Source organism: Lagenorhynchus albirostris, chromosome 19, assembly GCF_949774975.1.
Source record: "Lagenorhynchus albirostris chromosome 19, mLagAlb1.1, whole genome shotgun sequence".
Classification (NCBI taxonomy): Eukaryota; Metazoa; Chordata; class Mammalia; order Artiodactyla; family Delphinidae; genus Lagenorhynchus; species Lagenorhynchus albirostris.
In genome coordinates this window covers 59732076-59754317 of record NC_083113.1, presented here as the reverse complement: position 1 = coordinate 59754317, position 22242 = coordinate 59732076, and the positions used below count along the sequence as shown (strand labels likewise).

Here is a 22242-nt window from a genome sequence, read left to right as displayed (position 1 = left end):
ATGGAGGGGGGAGGCCCAGAGGCTCACCCCCCTCCACCTGCAAAGAATACCTGGGCAGCTGCGGCCCCGGGGGCCTCCCCGGCAGCCTGTTACAAGTGCGGAGTCTCAGGCCCGCTCCGGACCTGCTGAGTTCAGGAATGGGGGTGGGGAGGCTGTCTGCACATGCCCTCCAGGAGGGGCTGATGCAAGCAGAGTCGGGGTACCGCAGGCTTGGGGGATGCCGCCCGACTCCCTGGTCTGCAGGAGAGACAATCCAGGCTCCCCCAGGGCCACTTCCACAGTGAGAACTCCAGCCCGGCTCTGGCTGGCCAGAGTTCTGAAAGCTACACCCTCCAGCCCACCTGAAATGGGCCGACCCAAGCCTGCTCTCCGGTCCTAGGTGGGTGGGATGGCAGCCACCTGTGAGCACACCTGGGGCTTATCTAGGGCAGGCTGGGGCCTGGGACGAGCTCTGTAGGCAGAGCCGGAAGCTACCTGGGGGCCATCTGGGAGTCGCCCACCTGGGCCCCCAGCAACATAGGCCCACGTCCAGCTGCTGGGGCCCTTAGCCGGGAACCAGGTGGGGCTGGGCGGCGCCGACCCCTGTGCCCCTCGGCCTGCTTCACCCGTGCTCTCTTTCTCTCTGTCTCTCTCTCCTTTCCCCCACCCCGGTGGCCGTGACGCCCACAGCGGACAGGAAGGAGAAGGCCTCCACGATGCCTGGCTCCCCAGCCGAGGTGAAGACGCAGCCCCAGGCCACACCCCCCAGCATGCCACCCCCGCCGCCCGCCGCGTCCCAGGGGGCCACGCGACACCCCCCCTTCACACCCCACACAAGTGAGTAACCCCAGGGCCCGGTCCCGAGGGGCGCAGCGGGGAGAGGCACCTCCGGGGGTCCCTCGAGCCCGTTAAGGTCCGAGCTTCCATCCTGGACCTGTAAACGCCCCTGTTGGGCCTTTAAGAGGGAGGATGTCATCACGGGTCAGGGCCCAAGCTTTGAGGTTCGGGTCCCAGCTCTTCTGCTTCGTAGCTGTGAGGCTTTGGGCAAACTTCTTAACCTCTCTGGGCCCGGCGTTCCTCATCTGTAAAGCCGGGCTGGTCATGGCCCCTGCCTCAAGGAGCTGCTGTGAGGGCGAGTGAGTTAGAAGTTCTTAGCACGGTGGGCACACGGTGAGCATTCTGTCAAGGTTAGCTGCTATACTGGAGCTCAGAGAGGGATGAGGCATTCCCCATGGTCACACAGCAGGTCACTTGCATGTGGGTGAATCCTTTTGGGCCTGCACGCCCTGGAGGGCCCATTGGAGGCAGCTGTGGCCTTGGAGGAGCTCTGCGGCCGGGCCTGAGCCGGGTGTGTGGGTGGGCCAGGAGCTGGGGTCAGGGGGGCCTCGGCTGCCAGCAACGTGGTGGTATCTCGCTGGCCCTGGGCCCTGGGTTGAGCATCTCGGCACACACAGAGGGTCTAGGTGGGCTTCGGAATCCACAGGCACCACCTGAGCCCCGGTCCTTTGAGTCAGAGCAGTTGAGGAGGAGACCCCCGGCTTGGGCTGCTGGGGGGACACTGTTCCCTGTCCCCTCGACCAAGGGCTCAGCAGTGTGTCCTAGGTGTTTCTGGCGGGCAGTCCACGTGCCTCCCCCACCCACATGTTCAGAAGCCAGAAAGCCCCACACCGGGGGACCCTTCCCCAGGCTTTGAAACCCTAATGAAGCCCGTCTCTGGGGCAGGAACCTCAAATGCCTTGGCCTGGTGGCCCCTGGCTCCCACCGGCTTCATCGGGCTCCACTCCACCCACCCGGGGTCCTGGGCTGTGCTCAGAGCCCAGGGTGGGCCCCAGGGCCCGGCCTGCTCCTTTTATATCTGGGCGTGAAGGGTACTGGTTCTGCCCTCCGAGGCCAGGCAGCGGCCCCCACCTGGAGAAGGAGGTCGGGCTGGGCCCCTTGTTGTAGGATGTTGGCTGTGAGCTGGTCTCTGTTGGGAGATGGGACACCACCACCTGCTCCCGGGAGCAGCCACCTGAAAGCAGGGCGACCCCTGCACAGTAGGAGCTTAATGACCAAGCACCCCTCCCCACACATCGCTTGGCACAGAATGTTCCAGCTTCTGTTCCCCCGGGGTCGGTCTGAGTGAGGGTCCCCACATGTGCCGGAGACTGGGGTGGGCCCTGCCCCCCGCCATCCTGGGTGCGCAGCCTGCACTGGCCGCACAGGAGTGGCCAGAGGTGGCCGTGCTTTATCTCATTCACTCTTCTCGCCCGGGGACTGTCACCCCTCCCTCTTTTCCAGAAGAGTCAGTCCTCACCTCGGGCTGAGCCGCAGGCCGGTCTCCGTCCACGGACCGCTGCCTCCGCGTGCGGCCTCGTGGGTGGAGAGGGGAGGCTGCAGCCTGGCGAAACTTCCCCCGCGTACGCTCAGCCCGGGCGGGAAAGGGAGTTCTTCCTGACGGGGCAACAGCAGCTCCCCCTGGGAAGATGACCTGCCCCGCAACTGTTGTCCGGGTTCCAAGCAGGAGAGACCAGCAGAGACCATCTGAGGGTCTGGTCGAGGGCTCCGACCCGGGGACCCCGACCCTCGTGGGCACGACTCCCTGGCCTGCTTTTCTTCCCGGTCCAGGAGCCCGTGTTCCAGACAGTGCTGGTCTGGGAACCAGATGTTCCAGGCTGTGGACTGGGCTGGGGTCAGCTGACACCACCGGCTCGCCTCCGTGAGGCCTGGGAACAGACGTGCGGGTGGCAGCCTGCGTGTGGCTCAGGGTCCGTCCCCTCTCGTTGGGGTCCCGGCTCCGTTCAGGGCATGCAGGTTATGAGAGACAAGAGCGTCTTTCTTTCCTAAGCTGACGCCTAGTGCTCTCTGGCTGCTGGGGGCTTTTGTCTTAAGTGTCAGGCTTCCTCCAAGGTGGCCTCAGATTCGTTCCCTAACCCACGAATTCCCTGAAAGCAGGGGGGTTAACCGCGTCTGTGCACCTGCTGGTGGGAGCCAGAGTAGACGGAGCCCCCGCGTTCCCTGCGGATTCCTGCCAAGAACCTCCCCAGATTCCCCAGGACCGGCCTGCGAGCCAAGCTGACCAGAGACTGACCTTGAGCCATGGCTTGAGGGCTGTGGTTCTCCTTGCCTGGTGACTGCCCTGGGCACGAATTCATTTTAGAGTTGAAGCTGTGGTGTGGCTCGGGACTGGGGCAGAGGGCTGAGAGAACTCTGGGGAGGGATGTAAGGAGCTACTCGGCAGCGGGGACGACCCTTAAGGGGCTAGCGCTCCATCCTGCCCCCTGTGACGGGGGCTCAGTCTCTGTTTACAGTGGTTCAGCTTGTCTCCTTGCGGCTTTTGCCCACTAACTCCAGCTCAGACGAATCAAATCTCTCTTCCTCTTCGGTGCTTCTGCCCTTCGCGGCAGCTCAGACCTGGGCTTCGTCTCGGAACCACCATTGGTGTGTCTGTTGACCTCAAGCCCATCACCTGGGCTCCGGGTCCCTGAGGATGGTGCCGAGTGGGGTCACCAGGCGCTTTCCAGAAACGCAGCTGTTAAGAGCCAGGGTGCCCCACCCGCACCCAGGGAGGTGTCAGAACCCTGTGGAGCCCCAGATGTTCCCGCCAGAAACGGCCCTAAGACACCCCCTGGTCCAGCCCATTTTTCAGAGGAGGAAGCCGAGGCCCAGAGAAGGTTGTGGACTGGCCCAAGGTGGTGACAGAGTCCCAATCCCCAAAACGCTGTCGAGAGGCAGGGGAGGGGCCGGCTGTAGACACCCCCCGGGGCAGCGTCCGGCGCCGGCCTCCTTCCTCACAGCGCGCTTTTCTTATTTTGCTTACAGATCGAGAGGACGGGCCTGCGATGTCTCTGCCCCACGGCCGTTTTCATGGCTGCTTAAAATGGTCTATGGTCTGTCTTTGTAAGTAAAATAACAAAAACCGCGGCCTCCCGGGAGGTCCTCACCCGGCGCCCACTGCTCTGCCTGCACCCCTGCATCCGCCGGGCTAGGCCTCTCTTAGGGGATGGAGCCCAAGGGACAGACCCAGGAGAGCAGAGCAGCCAGGATCCCCGAGTCACAGACTGAGTTCACACCCAGCCCTGCCGCTCGTACGCTCTGTGGCCTCAGGCAGGCGGATGGCCTCGCTCAGCTTCCTTTTCCCCAACTCAAAACAGGGCGAGTCAGGCAGGTCCCAGAGTTGCAAGAAGGTCAGATGTCAGTGGCCAGTCCACAGCCCATCTCAAGGGCAGACCCCAGCCTGGGGCAGACCCCACGCTTACCCTTCCAGGCACAGTGTCCACAGGCCGGGGCCACCACCTGTAGAAAGAAAGTTATGGCGCCCGCGCCAGGGGTGATCGCACGAAACCCTGGGCCACGTCAGCACGAAGTCTGGCCCACGCGGGGTGCTCAGCAGATGTTGGTCACTCGTGGACGTTCCCGTCCAAGCGCCCAAGCCGCAGCTGATGCCCTTAGGCGAGGCTCTCATGGGGCGATGCTGGCAGTGTGTGTCAGCCAGCCAGCGCAGCGGGCTCGCCCATCTGGACCGGCCCGATGTAAGCCCAGGTGTGGCATCATCTAGGGCCCGGCGTGTGCACGGAGCTGCGGTGCTGTGATGCCTGTGAGCTTTGTGTGGACAGGAGGATGGCGATTCCCAGCACCGAGGCTGGGAGGGGGGCTGGCGGGAGGGGCTGTTTTCGGTGCCTCGTCCTAGCCCCCCCGGCCCAGCCCCGGGACTGGGGGAGCCGTGGGGTGCTGTGCTGTGCCCCCAAACCTCGGCCGGGACACGTGTGGTCTATCTTAGTAACACACCTGTTACGGGAATGAAAGCACTTGTGGCCGAGGGTTATTTTCGGCGTCTCTTTAGCAAGCGGCTGAGACTGCCCGGCAGCCTGGGAGGGAGCGCAGCGAGCGAGGGCAGGCCGGCCGCCGGGAGGACCAGGCGCCGAGGGCGAGCGGGTAAGGGCGCCACGGGGAGGCCAGGCCAGGGGCTGGCGGGCGGGGTCCCAGGAGGCATGGATAGCCGCACGTCTTCGAAGCCCCTGAGGATCCAGACCCCGAGCGACGGCCCAGCTCTGCCGTGAGTGACCAGGAGCCCCCGCTGCGGTGAGGTCCCCATGCAACAGGCCACCTCCCGGCCTGTCTGGGGTGACCGCCAGCGGCTGTCATCAGTCTCAACGAGTGTGTGTGGGGGGGGGGGCATCAGCTCCACAATGACAGAGAAAATTAGCACAACAGCAGAGTCTTCTGGTCCAAGGGTGCCCTGGACACACCTCGGAGAGGGTGAGGGACAGGGCCCTTCGTGTTCTGTGTCTGGAGCTCCTTCCATCCCAGAGCGAGAGGAAGTCCCCAGAGTGACTGTCCTGTAGGATTACCCCTGAGCCGGCGTGTCACCTGTGGGTCCTAGAAGGAGCTTCTAAGGCCGCCCAGAGCAGGGGGGCAAACAGGTTTCAACCTGCACTGTGTCTCCAGGGAGGGAGAAGCGGGACCAAGGGCCGAGTGAAGGGCGCGGGCCCCGGAGCGGAGCGGGTCACCACGCCTGCAGCCCGCCCCCTCTCGGGACACAGAGGCAGCACATCTGTTTTGGCGCCAACCCTAGCTTTCAACCAGTGCTTCCCAAACGTCTGTTACGTGGGGCCGGTTATCGATGAGCCATCACCCAACACGTAAAAGCAATCAGGTCAGGCGTTTCCGGCGCCTTCCGGTGGGAGAAGGATAACCTGGGTCCTGCGAGGGGGAGCATGCAGCAGACGGAACACCCCGTCCTCCGGGCCCAGAAGCCCCACCTCTGGTTTGGGCCGAGGGCCGTGTGCTGATGAGGAAATGGGGGCCAGGCCCGAATCTCACCCACACGGCATGTCTGGGCTGGTCCAGGACGCCCACTCCCAACCGGGGTGCTTATCTTGCGCCCACAAGGGCTGGGCTGCGTTACTCTGCCTCTGAGGGTCTGCGGAGTGCCGGGGCCCCCGGGGGATGGGAGGCGACCTTGAGCACCGTGGGTGCTGCTCAGGGACTGCGAGGCCCCTTGCCTGGGGCTTAGGTGGCTGTCCCTGGCCCGCAGCTCAGGGCGGGGGGGCCGGGGGGAGCGTTCGCAGGTGTCGCCGGCAGGCGGTCATGGAAGCTGAAGGTGCAGAGCCGCCCAGACAGTGGGCTCGGGGTTAACGGGGGGCGCCAGTTCCAGCTCCGAGGGGGAGGGCACAGGCCTAGGGCTGGAGGGGAGCTACCTCCCACAGGCCTGCAGGGGCGGGTGGAGCCGGCAACCGGGACCTGGAGAGCCAAGCCCTGGGATAGCCGAGGCACAGGGAGGAGGGACGGGCATGCGGTCACCTCACGTGCTCCCGCCCTGGCAGGCTGGGCGAGGCCAAGACGGCGGAGGTCACCCCCCAGAGCCAGGTCAGGATAGCCGGGTTGGCGTGGTCTGGAGGGGCAGGGCGACACACCCTCCGCCCGTGCTGCGGCTGTTCAGAAGGGCCGCTTCCCAGAGCCGAGCCCAGCAGCATCCCCAGCCCGGAGAAGGGGGCTGCTGCTCCCCCGTCTCCACACACACAGGCCCCAGCAGATGCTGGAGCCCTGGAGAAACCCGGCCCTGAGAAAACAGCAGCTCTGAGCTGTCCTGCGTCCCCAGATCCCTAGTCCAGCGAGGCGTGAGCGCACGGCCTCTGCACAGACCCAGCCAGACAAGGCGGGAGGGCCAGGGCACGGGCCTTGGGGACCACAGCTGAGTGAGTGAGACGTGCGCCTGCACGTGTGCGTGTGCTAGTGTGCACGTCTATGTGTGCTGTGTGGGTGTGCACATGGGTGCGCCGTGGGGCTACATTGCATCGTGCCCATGTGTGCACACGTGTGCAAGTGTGCATGTGGGGTATGCTTGTGGGCATGTGTGTGCACGTGTGTGCATAGGTCTTTGTGGGCTGTGCACTGGGTCCGTGTGCACATACGTGTGTGCATGCGTGCAGTGCATATAGGCCTGTGTGCGAGCACGCATGAGGTGTGTGCACGTGTGTGCACATTTATGTATCTGTGCGTGCACGTGTATGCGAGCATGAGTGCACGTGTGTTTGGCATGTTGCGTGAGGTGCGTGCAGGGCTGCTGAGGGAGGGAAGGTGCGTGGAGTGCAGGGTGTGGGCGAGGGTGGGCTTCGGGACGGTCGTGTAGGGAGCACAGACGTGCGCAGGAGCGGGAGTTGGGTGTGCGAGCAGGAGTGTGAAGGCGCGGGTCCCGTGCAGCCTTCCCGTGTCCAGACCCCCTCCGCCATCACCGAGGGCCCTGGGAGCCCACGACCTCTGATCTCTGTGCAGGCCCTGGTGCAGGGGAGTGGGTGCAGGTGGTCAGGCTCTGCAGGGCTCCCCGGCCCTGGGGCAGACTCAGCTGAGGATCACGGTCCTGCCCCTGGTCCCCTTCACAGCATCCCAGTGTCTGTCACCACAGGCACCCACAGTGCTGCTCCGGGGCCCCCGCACAAGCTCAGCGCAAGCCCCTCGGGTCACCTGCTCGTCCTCCGCACGCAGCTGGGGCCCGTGTGCGCACACGTCCACCCGTGCAGCAGCCCAGACAGCAGCTGTGCGGTGTCCCCCCCGCCAGCATCCGACCCCGCTTGTCCCGGGGGTCCAGGCTCCCCTGCCCCACCTTGAGCCCCGTCAGCCTGGCACCTGCGTAGGCACTGGGGCGTGGCTTTGGGCTGTCGTGGTGGGGGGGTGGTCACTACCCTTTAGGGGGGATGAGGGACCTCCCCGTGGAAGAGGAGGGTGGGCCCGCAGATCCCGGTTGTGGGGAAGCCCCTCTACCTGTTCGCAGGAGATGCGTGTCTGCCAGGCAGCGTGCGGCCGTGGTGTCCCCGGGTGTGGAGGGCCTGACTGCGCGGCCCAGAGCAAAGCCGAGGGGCTGCTGAGCCCGGGCCACGCCTGGATCACGTCTGTGCTCCCACCCTGCCGGGGCCCCAGTTTGTGCGTCTGTAAAGGGGGTCCGTGGGGCCCGGCCGCCCTGCCGCGTCTTCAGCCCGCCTCTCCCCGCGCAGTGATGAACGGCAGCAGCCCCTCGCCCACGGCCGTCAGCGGCACCCCATCCACGCCCAGCGGCTTCAGCAATGGCCCAGCCACCTCGTGCACCGCCGCGCTGTCCACGCAGCAGCTGCCCCCGGCCTGCGGGGCGCGGCAGCTCAGCAAACTCAAGCGCTTCCTGGCCACCCTGCAGCAGTTCGGCAGTGACATCTCCCCGGAGATCGGGGAGCGCGTGCGCACGCTGGTGCTGGGGCTCGTGGTGAGTCGGGTGGGGACGTGGTGACCCCGGGCCGGGCCAGCCCTCAGTCTCTGCCCTCCTCTCCCCGGGCTGAAGCAAGGTGTTTTCTCCCCCTGCCCCGCCCCGCCCCCCAGAACTCCACGCTGACCATCGAGGAGTTCCATTCCAAGCTCCAGGAGGCCACCAACTTCCCGCTGCGGCCATTCGTCATCCCCTTCCTGAAGGTAGGGACAAACCCACTTCCCCTGCGCTGGGGCCCCAGGAGCCCCGAGTCTTTTCTCTGCCAGCTCAGATCAGCCACTGTTCTCGAGACTCTGACTCCCCTGTCCCCCAGGGGGGATCAGTGCTGACCCGTCGTCACGGCCGACTCCTGCAAGCTCGCTGCCAGGCCAGAGTAGTCAGCCACCCGACCCTGTGCTCGGAGACCAAGCTCCCAGGCTCAGTCCTGTTATATTAGTGGCCAATACACTCAGCCGCTCGACAAGCTATGTTCTGAGCACCTGCTCTATGCCAGCTGACAACGGTCATAGACTCTGGGGCTACAGGGAGGGTGCCTTCTGAGGACAGAGGGGGGCGAGGGAGGAGAGTGGGGGACAGAGCCAGGCAGCGGGGACAGCACGTGCAAAGGCCCTGAGGCAGGGGTGTGCCTGCTGTTTGAGGAGCAGCGAGGGTGTACCCGGAACGGAGCGAGGGCAGGGGGACAGCGGACAGACGGTGGTCATGTGCGTAAGCAGACAGATGGCTGAGCGGGTGTCAGTTGGAAGGCAGCCGTGTGGCCGTCTCGGAAGGTAAACAGTGGACCAGGGCCTCTCGGTAGTTGGTGTTGGGGTGGCGGCAGCAACACCAGGGTGTGTGAGCAGGGCAGGTTCCCGGGCCCCAGCCCAGACCCACTGAGTCAGAATCTGCCTTTTAACAAGGTGCTGGGCGGCGTGTGCACAAAACGGGGACAAGCGTTAGACCCGTGTCTCCCCTGCCGCGCTCCTCAGGGCCTTTGCTCCCCTTGAGGGTCGCACATCTCCCAGAGGGGGTGCAGGTGAAATGCTTCCCAAATGTATTTGACCACGGGTGCCCCTGCTGGCGTGCACCTCCTCAGGTCAGGTTCCACAGAGCTCGCTTGGGAGATGCCCGCCCTGGAGCGCCTGGTGGGCTCTCGTTTCCCGGGCCCAGGTGGTGCTCCCAGCCACCTGCACAGCTGCACCCTGGCGGGGCCTGCCTTTCAGAGGGTCGTGAAGACAGGCCATACCAGACGCGCCCAGATGCGAGCCCTGACCCTGCCGCTTAGCCCCCACTGTCCTGGGCCAAGCTAGTTCACCCCTCTGTGCCTCCGTTTCCGCAGCTGTGAAGTGGGAACCGTTCTCAGGCTATTGGGAAGGTTGTGGGGAGACACGCAGGTAAAGACTTTGGGACGCGCTCGACTACCACTGGGCGTCATCACCTGGGGATTTCAGGTGTTCTGCAGACGACGTGTCCTCTGCAGCTGCCCCTGCTGGGCCCTCAGCAGCCCTCGGGGTGCGGGGGGGTGGCCCAGGCACTGCCACTGTTCCCGGTTAACAGGTGGGGAAACTGAGGCCCTGAGGTCCCCGCTGGTGGAGGGGTGGAGCAGAGCCGGAGCCCCGACCCCTCCAGCTCCAAGCCTCCCAGCCTGCCCGGGGTGTGCCCCAGGCCCGCACCTCGTTGCAAGGGGACCCCACATCCGCTCCCTCCTCCCGCCTTCCCGCCCACACCCCTCTGAGCTCACTGTGAGCTGGGCTGAGGGTTTGCCCATCTGGCAGTCATTTGCAATTCATCAGCAGCCCTTGCCTGTTCCTCCCTGCTTTCAACGTACTGCTGACTCCACGCTCCCCATCGTGGGGGACGCAGTGCCTGCTTATCCTGTCAGATTAGACATTTACAGCACAGGTCCCACCTGCCCGTGTCCGCTGCCCTTGTTTATCAGAGGAGCAGGAGCAGGGAAAACACGCCGCATCCCCGCGCACCCCGGCCAGGCCCGCTCGCCCTGGCATCCCCGCATCCTCCCAGGCACACCCCAGCGAGGCGCCAGGCGGGACGCGCCGGCCTGGCAGTGCCTGCCTCTGTGCCCCCTGCCCGCAGCACAGTCATGGGGCTGTCGGAGCTGTGGCGCCCCGATTGCTCTCCTGGTGATGGGGCAGCTGGGTGAGGGCCCTGGGCCGGCGGGCTGTCAGGGACAGAGTCCATTCGTCTGCCAGACGTGGGGCTCCTGGGCATGGCCAGTCCTGTTCCCAGGGCTTGTGGACAAGTCGTCGCGGCCCTGCCTGGGAAGTGCCCCGCCCCTGCCCCCCCCCCACTCACCGTGGGACCCTGGCCTCTTGAGCACGCAGAGTGCCGCAGGGAGCCTGGGGGCGTGCCGGCCTGCTGGGCGGCCTCGGCTTCCCCACCTGTGACCTGGGAGCAGCGGGGGCACCGCCTTCCTGGGGATTGACGGCCTCCTGGGCCCAACCGTGGCGCACCCACGTGGTGGCCCTTGGCGCCGTCTCCTATAGCAGAGGCAGGAGCAGTGGCCAGCCCGCCCGGCTCAAGCCCAGCTCTGCCCTTGGGCAACCGAAACTCCCACTTCCCAGTCCCCTCCCGGGTCCCTGGGGTGTGACAGCCCACCTCCTCAGGTGGGCCTGGGAGAGTTAACTCATGAGAAGCTCGTGGGAGCCTCACACCCAGGATGGGAGGAGCCAGAGCTGCTTGCAGCTCCAGCTGCAGGTGAGGCAGAAGTCAGAGAAGTTAAGTGACTTGCCCACGGTCACACAGCACAGCCAGGGTGGGCAGACACAGGGCCTGCAGTGGAGTGTGGGGCAGTGGAGGAGATCCTTGGGAAAGCAGTGGAAACATCATAAACCCTCACCGAATGGGAGACACCTGCTCCAGTAACACTGACTGCGGGTGTTTATGCAAACGCTGATTTCCCTCCGGCCGGAGTTCCGGTCTGTGAAGGGGGCAGCATGGAACCTTCTTTCAGGTAGCAGAGCTGGGATTCACCAGCTCGGTCTGTCCAGCATCTCAGTGGCGAGGCCTCCGAGGCCCTGGAGACAGAATTGGGGCTGCTGCCCAGGAAGGAGAGGCGCACCGCCCCCCATAGTGTCTATGCATTTCTTCTGGGCCCTGGTCCCCATTCCCCCAGCCAAAGGCCCCAGGTCCCCTGCACCCTCTCCTGAGCCTGACGCTGTGCAGGGCTGAGTGGTGGGGCTTTCCGGAAGCTGGGAGATGCTGCCCCGCCCAGCCAGCCCTCCACCCGTGGCCCCGGCTCGCAGCTGGGTCCAGCCGGCCAGGAATCCAGATGTTTCCATGGCTCTAACACAACCAGCCAGGGCCCGTGCTGTCCCCCGCCCTGCTGCACCAGGAGAGGAGGGGCTGGCGAGGGGGAGGGAGGATGTTTGGCGTCCTCAGACCTCCCGGGACCTCCTTTCCCAGCTCACGCTCCTAACGTGTTCGACAGATGGCGGGCTGGCCGCTGTTCAGCTATCCAAGTAGGAAAAGAACAGGCCTGGCAGCCGGCGCTGCTTGACAAAAACACATTGGCTGCTTGATCGCGTCCGGGTGGATGCGCTAGTGGGGGCTGGTGGTGCAGAGGCGGGAGAGGCTGCCGAAGTGGCTTTGAAACACCGTGAGAAACTTGGGGAACTGCCTTCGTTACAAATACTCAGAACTCTGGCCCTCCCAAGCGGCCTGCCGCTGCGCCCCCACCCAGCCTGGGGAGACTGCCGAGCCCCCGGGGCCCTGCCGTGCTCGCCGGGAGGCCTAGAGCAGAGCGGAGGCAGGAGGGCACGGCAGTTACGCACGGTGGTCACAGGCGGCATCTGCGTTCGAATCCCGTGCCCACCCCCACGTGCCATTCTGCTCCCTGTGCTGTGGTGTCCTTACCCACAAATGTGGAACCCAGTGGTCGTGTCCAACCCCGGGAGGTGACACGCGTGACGGTCCAGAGCGGCGTGGGTACACTGATACCTTCATTCAAGGCTGGGCTGGGAACCCGCAGAAAGTGGGCAGGCAGGACCAGCCAGCGCACGTTGGGGTCTGCGGCAGGTGTGCTGGGGTCCTGCTCATCCACTGCGGTGACTGTGTGCAGGGCTGCCCCGTCCCCTCTGAGCCTCACTCTCCTTCTCCGTGCGGGCGGTCGTCTGGGGCCTGTTTCCTCAGGCGCAGGCAGCGGGTCCTGGTGAGGAGCCCGCCTCGATTTCTCCAGATGCCAATGCAGGAGGGAGCTTGGTGAAGGGGAGAAACCCCAAACCACTGGGTCTCCTGGGGGGCGTGGTCCCGCCCTCATCCCCAGGCTGTAGCAGAGGAACTCGAGGCCCAGAGCGGTCGTGCAGCTTGCCCAGAGTCACACAGCAAGGCTGGCCGCTGGCGTCCCTGCCTCACCTCCAAGCACCTGGCGCCCTGACCTCAGTCAGCAGCCAGTCCAAGCCCCTCCCCGTCCCCCACAGGCTAACCTGCCCCTGCTGCAGCGGGAGCTCCTGCACTGCGCCCGCCTGGCAAAGCAGACCCCCGCCCAGTACCTGGCCCAGCACGAGCAGCTCCTGCTGGATGCCAGCGCCTCTTCCCCCACCGACTCCTCGGAGCTCCTACCGGAGGTCAACGAGAACGGCAAGAGGAGGACACCTGACAGGTACCTGGGGGGACGGTGGAGGGGCCGGCTCTCTCCCTACCTGACTCTCGAGAGCTGCGCTGGCGCCGAGGCTTAGCGGGCACCCCAGTTCCGGGGCTGAGAGAACGCAGGCCGATACCGCGTTGCGTTCCGTGGCAGCCGCTGCCGGGTTGGTCAGGTTCAGCCTGAGGTGCGAGGCCGCCCTGTCTGGCTGTGGCGGGTTCTCCTGAGGACTCGGATGCCCCGGGAGGACAGGGGCGGAGGCAGGACAGACACTGCCTGGCCGGCATGCCCTGGCTATTCGTTCTGGACGTGCACCCCGAGTGTCCAGCAGCCCGAGGTGCCCAGGTGCCTGGGCTGGCCCGCACTGCTGGGTCATAGCGTGGGTACCTGTCCTGCTGATGGGGGAGGGTGTCTCCCCCACTCTCTCCAAGGAGGCCCAGGCTTCCTGACCACCTCACCCCAGGAGCCCCAGAGGAGGGGGAAGAGGGGCGCACCGGGCTGGGCGCCCAGCGGCCGGGTCTGATCTCTCCCGTTGTTCACCTCGGTCTGTCTCCTCCTCGCTCGCTCACTCGCTCTCTGCCCGCGCCCCGACCTTCCCGTCACTCCTCTGTCCACGGATCGTGGCCCCGTGACCACTGTCCCCTGCCTGCTCTTGGGACCAGGACCAAAGAGAACGGGTCAGACCGCGACCCTCTGCACCCGGACCACCTCAGCAAACGGCCGTGCACCCTGAGCCCCGCCCAGCGCTGCAGCCCCAGCAACGGGCTGCCCCAGCCCACGCCGCCTCCGCACTACCGCCTGGAGGACATGGCCGTGGCCCACCACTTCCGGGACTCCTACCGCCACCTCGACCCCCGGGAGCTGCGGGAGCGCCATCGGCAGCTGGGTGAGCGGCGCGCTGCGGGGGTGCACGCGTGCGCCGAGTGGAGGTGGGGGCGGGCGGAGCATCCGGGGCTGCCGTGTGCTCGTGAACGCTGGCGCTGCCCGGCCGCGTCTGTCTGGGGAGGATGGGCACTGAGGACGTGGGTGCAGAGGAGAGATTTGCGCCCCACCCCGCCTGGGCTGCGCCCAGAAGCCTGAGGGACAGCCATCTTTCCCGGGGGGGCAGCTGGACGCCGCCACCTGAGGGCCAGGAGGGCCCCTCCCCATGGCAGGTGGGCGCTGTGGCTGCAGAGGTGCCTGTCCTGGGGACTCTGCAGGGCCAGGTATGGGATCTAGAGCCGCTCAGGATGCACTGGCAGCCGGGAGAGACCGGGCATGTGGGGGATCCCCAAGTCGCAGGAGTTGTAATGCCCAGGCGCCCCGAGGGAAAGCAGGGCACCACTGAGCACACACGGCGGGTCCTGCTACACCAAAACACCAAATCCGTAGAGGGTGGTCCGTGCAAGAACGAAGGAGATCAGGGAGGCTGGGCGCTGGGGCGACACGCCCCGGGGGCAGGTGTGCCCTTGGGCAGGTCACGTGCCCTGCATGCCTGCTTCCTCCCTGCTGGCTGGGTTTAAGAGCAGCCCCGCCTTCAGGGGGTGAGAGGGTGTTAATACAGGGCCTCGCCCAGAGTGGGTGCTGAGACCCAGCTGTCACTGGGGGTGGTGTGGCCGGTCCCGGGGGTCCTCTTGTTGGCATTGTATGTTTCGCTGGGTCCTAGAAGGCAGCACCCTGATGTGTTCTGACACACCCGTGTGATGTGTTAGCGTGCCCACATCACAGATGGGGAGACTGAGGCCCAAGGGGGTAACGGACAGGCCCAGAGTCGTCTAGCTACCACGACTGACCTTCTGACCTTCCTCTGTGCTGGGTCAAAGGGATGAATAGGATTAGCCTCCACCCCAGGGACACCCCCCCCCCAGCGGGAAACCTGGAAACAGCTGCCCCTGAGGCAGAGGCCCAGGGCGCCGATGGTGGGCCCAGAGGAAGGGTCAGCAGAGGCCTTGCCCCTGCCTCCTCCCCCCGGAAGCTTCCAGGGCCCGGGCCCAGGCCCGGGCAGCAGGTGACAGCGTCTGGCTCCCTGCAGCCGGGTCAGGCAGGTGCTAATTCCCACCCGCTTCTGCTAAAGCAAAAATAAACACCAGCTGTCAGGCAGATCTCAGCCACTATTTTGGTTGGGGCGTCGGTGCAGGCCCCAGCTCCGTGGGCAGCAGGGCAGGGCGGTGCACCGCGGGCCCCAGCTTCGTGGGCAGCAGGGCAGGGCGTCGGTGCAGGCCCCAGCTCCGTGGGCAGCAGGGCAGGGCGTCGGTGCAGGCCCCAGCTCCGTGGGCAGCAGGGCAGGGCGGTGCACCGCGGGCCCCAGCTCCGTGGGCAGCAGGGCAGGGCGTCGGTGCAGGCCCCAGCTCTGTGGGCAGCAGGGCAGGGTGCTGTACCGCGGGCTGTGGCTACTACCTCCCACCTCTGCTGCAGTTTGGGTAGGCATTTCAGGTTTGGGGGGTAAAAGAGGCCTAAGTAGACCCCAGCCCAGGAAGCATGGGCCCTGCTGGGTCACAGTGGGATGAGCATATTCAGTATTTCAAAAAGTGTAGGAGGAGCTGCTGTGAGGAAGCCAGACGCTGCCCTGCTGGTGTGAATTTCTCAGCTCTCAGTTGTTTGTTTTGTTTCTGATTACGGGGTGTGGGCACCCCATTGTTTCAGTCTCTGGAGCTATACCAGCCAGCGGCTAAGGGCACAGCCCCAGCTCCAGCCGACCTCGCTTTACTTTGGTCCACATGTCCCTGTAACCAGCCTCAGTTTCCTCATCTATAAAATGGAAATAACGGCAGGACCCCTCCCCCCACACACGGTTGGAGGTTGAGGCAGGGATGAACCCGTAAAGCCCTTAGCACAGAGCCCTGCTCCACACCCAGGGCCCTCCCCTCCATCTCGTCTCCCGGGAGTCTTATCACACCTCCGGGAGGCAGGCAGGGTGGGGGAAACTGAGGCCACAAGCAAGACAAAGGGCCCAGGTCCCATGGGGAATGAGTGTCAGGGCTCTGGCTTTTCCCGACCCCACTGTTTCCCAGGAGACCACACTTACACCTGCTCACCTGAGACCCAGCAGATAAGCCGGATCACCCCTCTTCCCAGGCTGGAGCTCGGCCCAGGGGACACAGAGGTGAACAGGCCACACTGGCCCTGCCCTGGGGACTGACACAGTCTGTTGGCAGGACTGAGGATAAGCAAAGTAGCACCTATAGTTACTACACAACCAGAGATACATGGGGCTTAAGGGAGCCTGAGAGCCCAAGGCTGCTGAGGAGGAAGGAGCCTGGGACCCGTGCTTTGAAGGACGCATAGAAGTCCGGGAAGCAGTAAAGTATGGGTGAAGCCAGGCAGCCACAGGAGGCCCTGAGCGGTGGGGAAGCCCCTTGACTGAGGTCTGAGGCCACTATGCCAGCAGCAGGGGGCAGAAAGAGTGAGAGTGGCTGGATTTGGAGGTGGGGGAGGGGTGGCCAAAGCGCGGGATGGGGACAGGGGTCTCTTCCTCCGAAGCATGAGTAGAGGCCAGGCCTGTTCTGAGCCCCCAGGGAAGTGGGCATACGGTCAGTGCCCTGGGCTCTCTTCCTCACCTCTCCACGGGAGGGCACAGCCCGTGGGCGGGGCCTGCGGCAGGGGCGTGAGCGGGGGCGGGGCTTGATGAGCGGGGGCGGGGCTTGGGAGCGGGGGCGGGGGCGGGGCCTGACCATCGGCCTCCTCCGCAGCCGTGCACGGGTCCCGGCCTGAGGAAGTGATTGACCACAGGCTCACGGAGCGCGAGTGGTCAGAGGAGTGGAAGCACCTCAACAACGTGAGTGTCCAGGCCCGGGCCACGGGGCGTCGCAGCAACTCGCAGGCGCTCTGCCCAACCTGCGGGCGCTGCGGGGGCAGGGCTCGTGTGCGCCCCTTGGGCCCCGCGCCCGCCTGTCTAGGGTCGCCCGTGCGCTCCCGGTCGGCCCCTCAGCGCCCTCCCTTCTAGGGCCCCGCGGACCGTCTCCCGGAGAAAGGCCCCCTGGCCGCGGGGGTGGGACCCCTTTAACACCATTTTCAGGGTCATCCCTGCCCCGCGTCCTTTTGGGGAGGGGAGCCCAAGAGAGCGGCGCTGGCCCGTCTGCTTCGCGGGGCAGGCCGCACCTCGAGGGCTGCAGGGAGAGCCCCAGCCCTGGGTCGGGACAAGCCTCCCCGCAGGGGTGGTGCCCCGGGCGCCCCGCCAGCCCCGCCCAGCTGCTCGGTGTCTTTCCGGGCAGTGGAGGTGGGTTTTCAGGCCGCAGCCTTGAGCCCCCTTGGGAAGGCCTGGCGGGCGGGCTGGCCGGGCCCGGAGTGTGGGGCAGTGTCCCGGCTGTCCTCGTCATCGAGTGGCTCACCCGGCCCCGCGTGCCCGCAGCTCCTGACCTGCATCATGGACATGGCCGAGAAGACGCGGCGCTCGCTCACCGTGCTGCGCCGCTGCCAGGAGGCCGACCGCGAGGAGCTCAACCACTGGATCCGGCGCCACAGTGACGCCGCCCAGGACAGCAAGAAGGGCCCCGCGCCCGCCGCCCGGCCCCTCGGCAGCTCCGCGGGCGCTGAGGGCTCTCAGCTAGGTGTGCTCTGTGGGCGCGCGCGGGGCACCGGGGCCGGGGCCACCACTCGCCACGGCAGCGCTCTCACACGGCCCTGCAGTGAAATAGCACCCAACACCGTGTAACCTGGGAACGAGGGGCTGCCTGACACGCTGGGAGGCCCAGCTCTCGGCTCCGATAGGCCAGGGGCCCGGCGCTGGGAGGCCCCTGCATGATGGCCGTGGAGACGCAGAGGGGCCAGGCTCGGCCCAGCTCCCAGCCGAATCCAAAGCCCATCGGCTCCCGAGGGTCTCCCTTCCTGACATCACCCTGCTCCCCCCGCCCAGCAACTGATAACAGGGTTTCCACCATTGGTATCTTGGGGCCCCAAGATCACACACCCTGCCCCCATGGCCCAGTCGGGTGGGCCCCGTCCTGTGTGTGATGCCGGCCTTCCTGTGTTTCAGATGTCCAGCGGGAGTCCGTGCCTCGGACCCTGTCCAGCTACGTGCCCGAGGAGATCTGGAGAAAGGCTGGTGAGTGGGGGTGGCCCGGGGCCCCAGACCCCCTCGCCCTCCCCGTCTGCATCTGCGTCTGAGTCTGCGTCTGCGTCTGCGTCTGCGTAGGGGTCCCTGCGGGCGCGCCCGGGCCTGTTGATTCAGAATGTGGGCGTGGGCCCGGTCCCCGCCCTCCAGGGGACGGTCCTCTACACTACAGTAGAGGGCTGGCTTTGCAGGTTTCCCCCGCTATCATTCGTGCCCCCGGGGCTGTGGGCAGGGGAGAGAGACCCTTCTGGGCCGGTCCAGGTGCCGACCAGCCGGGGGCGTCCTTTGCAGAGGAAGCAGTGAACGAGGTGAAGCGGCAGGCGATGTCGGAGCTGCAGAAAGCCGTGCTGGACGCCGAGCGCAAGGCCCACGAGCTCATCAGCATGGAGCGAGCCAAGATGGAGCGGGCCCTGGCCGAGGCGCGGCGGCAGGCCTCCGAGGACGCCCTCACCGTGGTCAACCAGCAGGAGGACTCCAGCGAGGTAGGGCCGCCCGCCCTCCCTGCCCCCCCCCACACCCAGTCCGGGGCCAGAACCCCACTCTACCGCCTCCCGGTCACGTGCTTCCCAGCCACGTGACCTTGGGCAGCCCCGGGGCCCCTTGACCCCACACGGCCTGGTGAGGCAGGTCCTGTGGGTGTCCCCATTGTACAGATGTGGACACTGAGGGCTCCAGAGGGTAGATGGCTTACCCCAGGTCACTCCCTAGGAGGTGGTGGGGCCGTTACTTGAACCCAGGCTGGCAGACATCAAGGTTCCCTCTAAGCTGTGAGAGCAGAGGCGAGCAGTGGGGCGTGAGAGTCACCGTGTTGGTACCTGCGCGTCCACTGCGTTCTCTCCTTGTCTGAGAAGCGCTTGGACGGCAGAGAGGTCGGGAGGAGGGGGAGGCTCTCCAGGGGTCCTGGGACTGTCCAAAGGCCCCTGGAGCCGTCTGTGCTGAGCTGGCCCCGAGGGGGCAAGGGGAGCAGGGACACAGAAGGACATCCTGTGGCGCTTCAGGCCGTGGACGTGCGCAGGGAGGACGGTGGGCGTCAGGGAAGCCCGCTAGCGGTACCGTCCGTCCGAGCAGTCCTTGAGGGAGTGAGCCGGCAGGAATCTGGGGAGCAGCAAGGGTGGGGCGGGGGGCATGCCTGCAGAGTGTGGCCAGCAGGAGGCTTTGGGGGCTAAATGGGCGCTTGGGCCTTTCTCCCAGGGTGGTTTAGCTTCCCCGTCCCACAGCCTGGGCTGCTGCCTCCGGCCTTTCGCTGGAATCCCCGCCCACCTTCTGCTCATGTGGGCAGCTGGGGTCGTCGCTTGTTACAGAAAAAAGGATCAGAGGCCCAGTGGTAGGGGAAGGACGGGACCTCAGCAGCTGTGGCTGTGCAGCCCACCTCTACTCTGCCAGGGCTGCCACGTTCTGGTATCGGGGCCCTGGCGAGGCCAGGAGGGCTTCCTGGAAGAGAGGCAGGGGGTTGTGGCCCACCGTGAACCTGTCTGGGGTGGGCTGGAGTTGTGGGAGCCCGTCCCCCCAAACGGCCCAGCTGAGGGGCCGAGTCTGCAGAGGGTCATCGCAAGCTGGGGCTTTTCTCTTGTTGCCCGGTGATGTCATGGCTGGGTCTGAGCAGGTGTGTTTGGAGTGTGTGCTTCCCTGGTCCGCAGCCAGGAAGGGTACTCTGGGGACCTGGGGGGCCGGCCCGGGCCACCTCTGACCGTGCCCCCTCACATCCAGAGCTGCTGGAACTGCGGGCGCAAGGCCAGCGAGACGTGCAGCGGCTGCAACGCGGCCCGCTACTGCGGCTCCTTCTGCCAGCACAAGGACTGGGAGAAGCATCATCACGTGTGCGGCCAGAGCCTGCAGGGCCCCTCGGCCGCAGCGGCCGAGCCAGTGCCCGGACAGCCCGACGCCACCCCAGGCCTGGGCCCCTGCCTGCCCCCGGCCGCCGCCAGCCCCAGCGAGGCGGGCTCCACGGGGCCCTCCCGCCCCGGCTCCCCCGGCCCGCCCGGCCCGCTGGACGCCGCGCCCCGCTGACCCGCCCGGACCCGGTGCCCATCGACCCACCCGGCCCCGCCCGGCCCGCTAGACGCGCGCCCAGACCTGGGAGCCAACCTTGGGAGTCACTGCTGCTACTGCTTCTCTCCAAAAGAAAACAGAACCAACAGGACTGCATCAATGCAACTTCTCAGCTACCTGACGATCACGCCTCAACCTCTCGCGCATCCCGAGAAACCACCCGACGAGCTTTAGGCAGCCGGACGGACGCCGGCCGGAGGTGACCGGCTTGTCCACACCCGCCTCTCCCTCTTTCTCTCTTTCCTCTCATTTTTCTCTCTTTATGACTTTCACACACTTTCTCTTCAATGAAAAAATCTAATTGTTTGGTGGCTTATATTTTCATTGAAGAATTTTGGGGGGCTGTTTGGCAAAAGAGCTACTCAGAAATGGACAAAGAAAACTGTGGGGTTTGTTTTCCCCCTTCCTGATTCAAAAGGGAAAAAGAAAACTGTTCTTTTGTAGCCGGAGATCTGAGCCGCTGTGTCCCGGAAGCCACCCCCCAGGGTGTGTGGCCGGTGCAGCGAGGACGGTTAGAAAGATGTCAATTTCAGACTCAAGAAGTAATTTTTGCTTTCAGGGTTTTTTTTTTTTTCCTTTAATGTCAAACTGTTTGGCTTTAAGTAGAAATCCAAAAAGTTTTTTTAAAAAAAGGTGAAGGAAGCATACCTGTAAACTACCTTGCCAGCTAGCCAGCCAAGGACGCCGGACACACCTCTGCTCCAAAGGAAATCCAAAAAGCAAACACGACAAGTCCAAATCCACAATTTTTTTGTCGCTGCCAAAGTATTTATTTCACTGTCTTACTCTACGCCTGGGCTTGTTCAGATGTCGGTCTTTTGCTTTGATTCTGTTCGGGGGGGTTGGGATGTTGGGGTTTGAAGTGTTTTGTCCGACAAGAAGCGACTTCTTTCTTTTCAACTCGACAGCAGCACCTCCGCCGGGGCCGGGTGGGGTGGGCAGCTCGGCCCTCGGCACCCACGCGTGCGTGCCCGTCTGCGTGTGCACCCGGGGCACGCCCAGCGTGCGTCTGCACACGCGCAGGGAGGGTACCTCGTCTGTCCTCACTCCATCTGTGAATTTCCGTCACATTTCATTCTTTCCATTGGTGAAAAAGAAGTGCTCACGTGTCCTTCCCAGAGAGAACATAATTCTGAGACGAAACTGTGACAATCTTTTGGGTTGATTCTTGACTGCGTTTCAAAGCGCGAGGAGACAGCAACTGCGCCGTCAACTGTTGCTTCTCGTTGTCATCCTCTACCTCTGCTGCCCGCTCCGAGAAGCCTCCCGCCCACCTCGTCTTTCCGTCCCAGCCCCTGTGTCTCCTGCAGCTCCACACTTCTGCAGAAAAAGGAAAAAAACGACAAAGGAAAGCAATCCGCCCTCCCCGCACCTTCTGGAGACTTGATCAGCTGTATATAACCCTGCATTTTTGTCTAGCTGTTCCTCAGGGGATGTTCTCTCCGAAATCCCCCCGCCAAGCCTAGCCCTGTCCCCCCACCACACTCAACTCCCCCAGCGATCTCAAGGAGGAAATAAAAGAATAAGGAAATTCTGATCTGTACCCAGTGGGAGAACAGACAGCAAACACGGTCTCCGATCTGTGTTTTCTTGCATGGCTGTAAGGAGTTCCCTGGACTGGAGTGCAATAGTGACCAGCTACTGAAACCGGGTGCCCAGGGGCCCCACCGAGAGGAAGAGGTCAATAGTCTGCGATAATGTGAATGTATATAGTCCTTGCAGAGGTCCAAATGATGATATTCATGATGATGGTAATAAAGAAGAGATGTTTGCCAAATAAAAAAAAAAATTAAGAGAAACCATGGAAGTATGTAAAGTTCAGGAACTAGGTTTTCAAAGAAAGCCGAACTGCGGTCCTACGGGGAGCGATAGGTTTGTTGATCGCTGTTACTTTTCAGAGTTGTAAGAATTCACCCTTTGAGTATTGCCAGGAAGGATTCCATCGGTACACAGACCAGGTCCCATCCGAACCCCACCTGGCAGGAGCCCTAACTCTGACCATCGAGCTAGACCTATCTCACCCCCCAGAAAGCTCCCGGGCCGCCTGGGGCTGCAGGGCCACCCGCCTCTCAGAGGCTCGCTTCTGTGGGTTTCAGAAGACCAGGGGCCAGGTGGGATTCGGCTCTCGTGAGGCAGCGGGCGCCCACCCGTCATGTTTCCAGTCTGCTTTCTCTCTCGCGAGACTTGAACCTGTCAGAAGGGCGGTTGTGCACGTGCTGTGACGGAGCCCCGCCTCTCCCCTCGGACTCCGTTCCCACGAGGTTGTGCCGGTGGAGGGTGGCCCCCTGGGCGCGCTGGGGTGTGGGTGTGGAGGTCTGAGGCCCTGATGTCAGGACTGCGGGATGAGTCCTGGCTGGGAGGAGCTCCTCACCTGCAGCCCCGCGGGTGTGCTTTGCC

At 64.7% G+C, this 22242-nt stretch overlaps 1 protein-coding gene across 3 annotated transcripts in view; it reads left to right on the top strand.

Moving 5' to 3' along the window:
* The window catches only part of CBFA2T3 (CBFA2/RUNX1 partner transcriptional co-repressor 3), a 29603-nt gene that overhangs the window by 1707 nt on the left and 5654 nt on the right, over positions 1-22242 (top strand). Inside the window, exons 2-12 of one of the 3 annotated variants that reach the window (XM_060129983.1) lie at positions 670-816; positions 3781-3858; positions 7950-8191; positions 8305-8394; positions 12604-12785; positions 13430-13653; positions 16436-16521; positions 17095-17293; positions 17719-17787; positions 18088-18278; positions 19504-21634. In XM_060129983.1, the coding sequence (XP_059985966.1) occupies positions 696-816; positions 3781-3858; positions 7950-8191; positions 8305-8394; positions 12604-12785; positions 13430-13653; positions 16436-16521; positions 17095-17293; positions 17719-17787; positions 18088-18278; positions 19504-19803 (1782 nt within the window). In that variant the 5' untranslated portion in view covers positions 670-695 and the 3' untranslated portion in view covers positions 19804-21634. Of the gene's footprint in view, positions 1-669; positions 817-3780; positions 3859-7684; positions 8192-8304; positions 8395-12603; positions 12786-13429; positions 13654-16435; positions 16522-17094; positions 17294-17718; positions 17788-18087; positions 18279-19503; positions 21635-22242 lie in introns of those variants that run through there. The other 2 variants (XM_060129981.1, XM_060129982.1) reach the window with 2 other exon arrangements.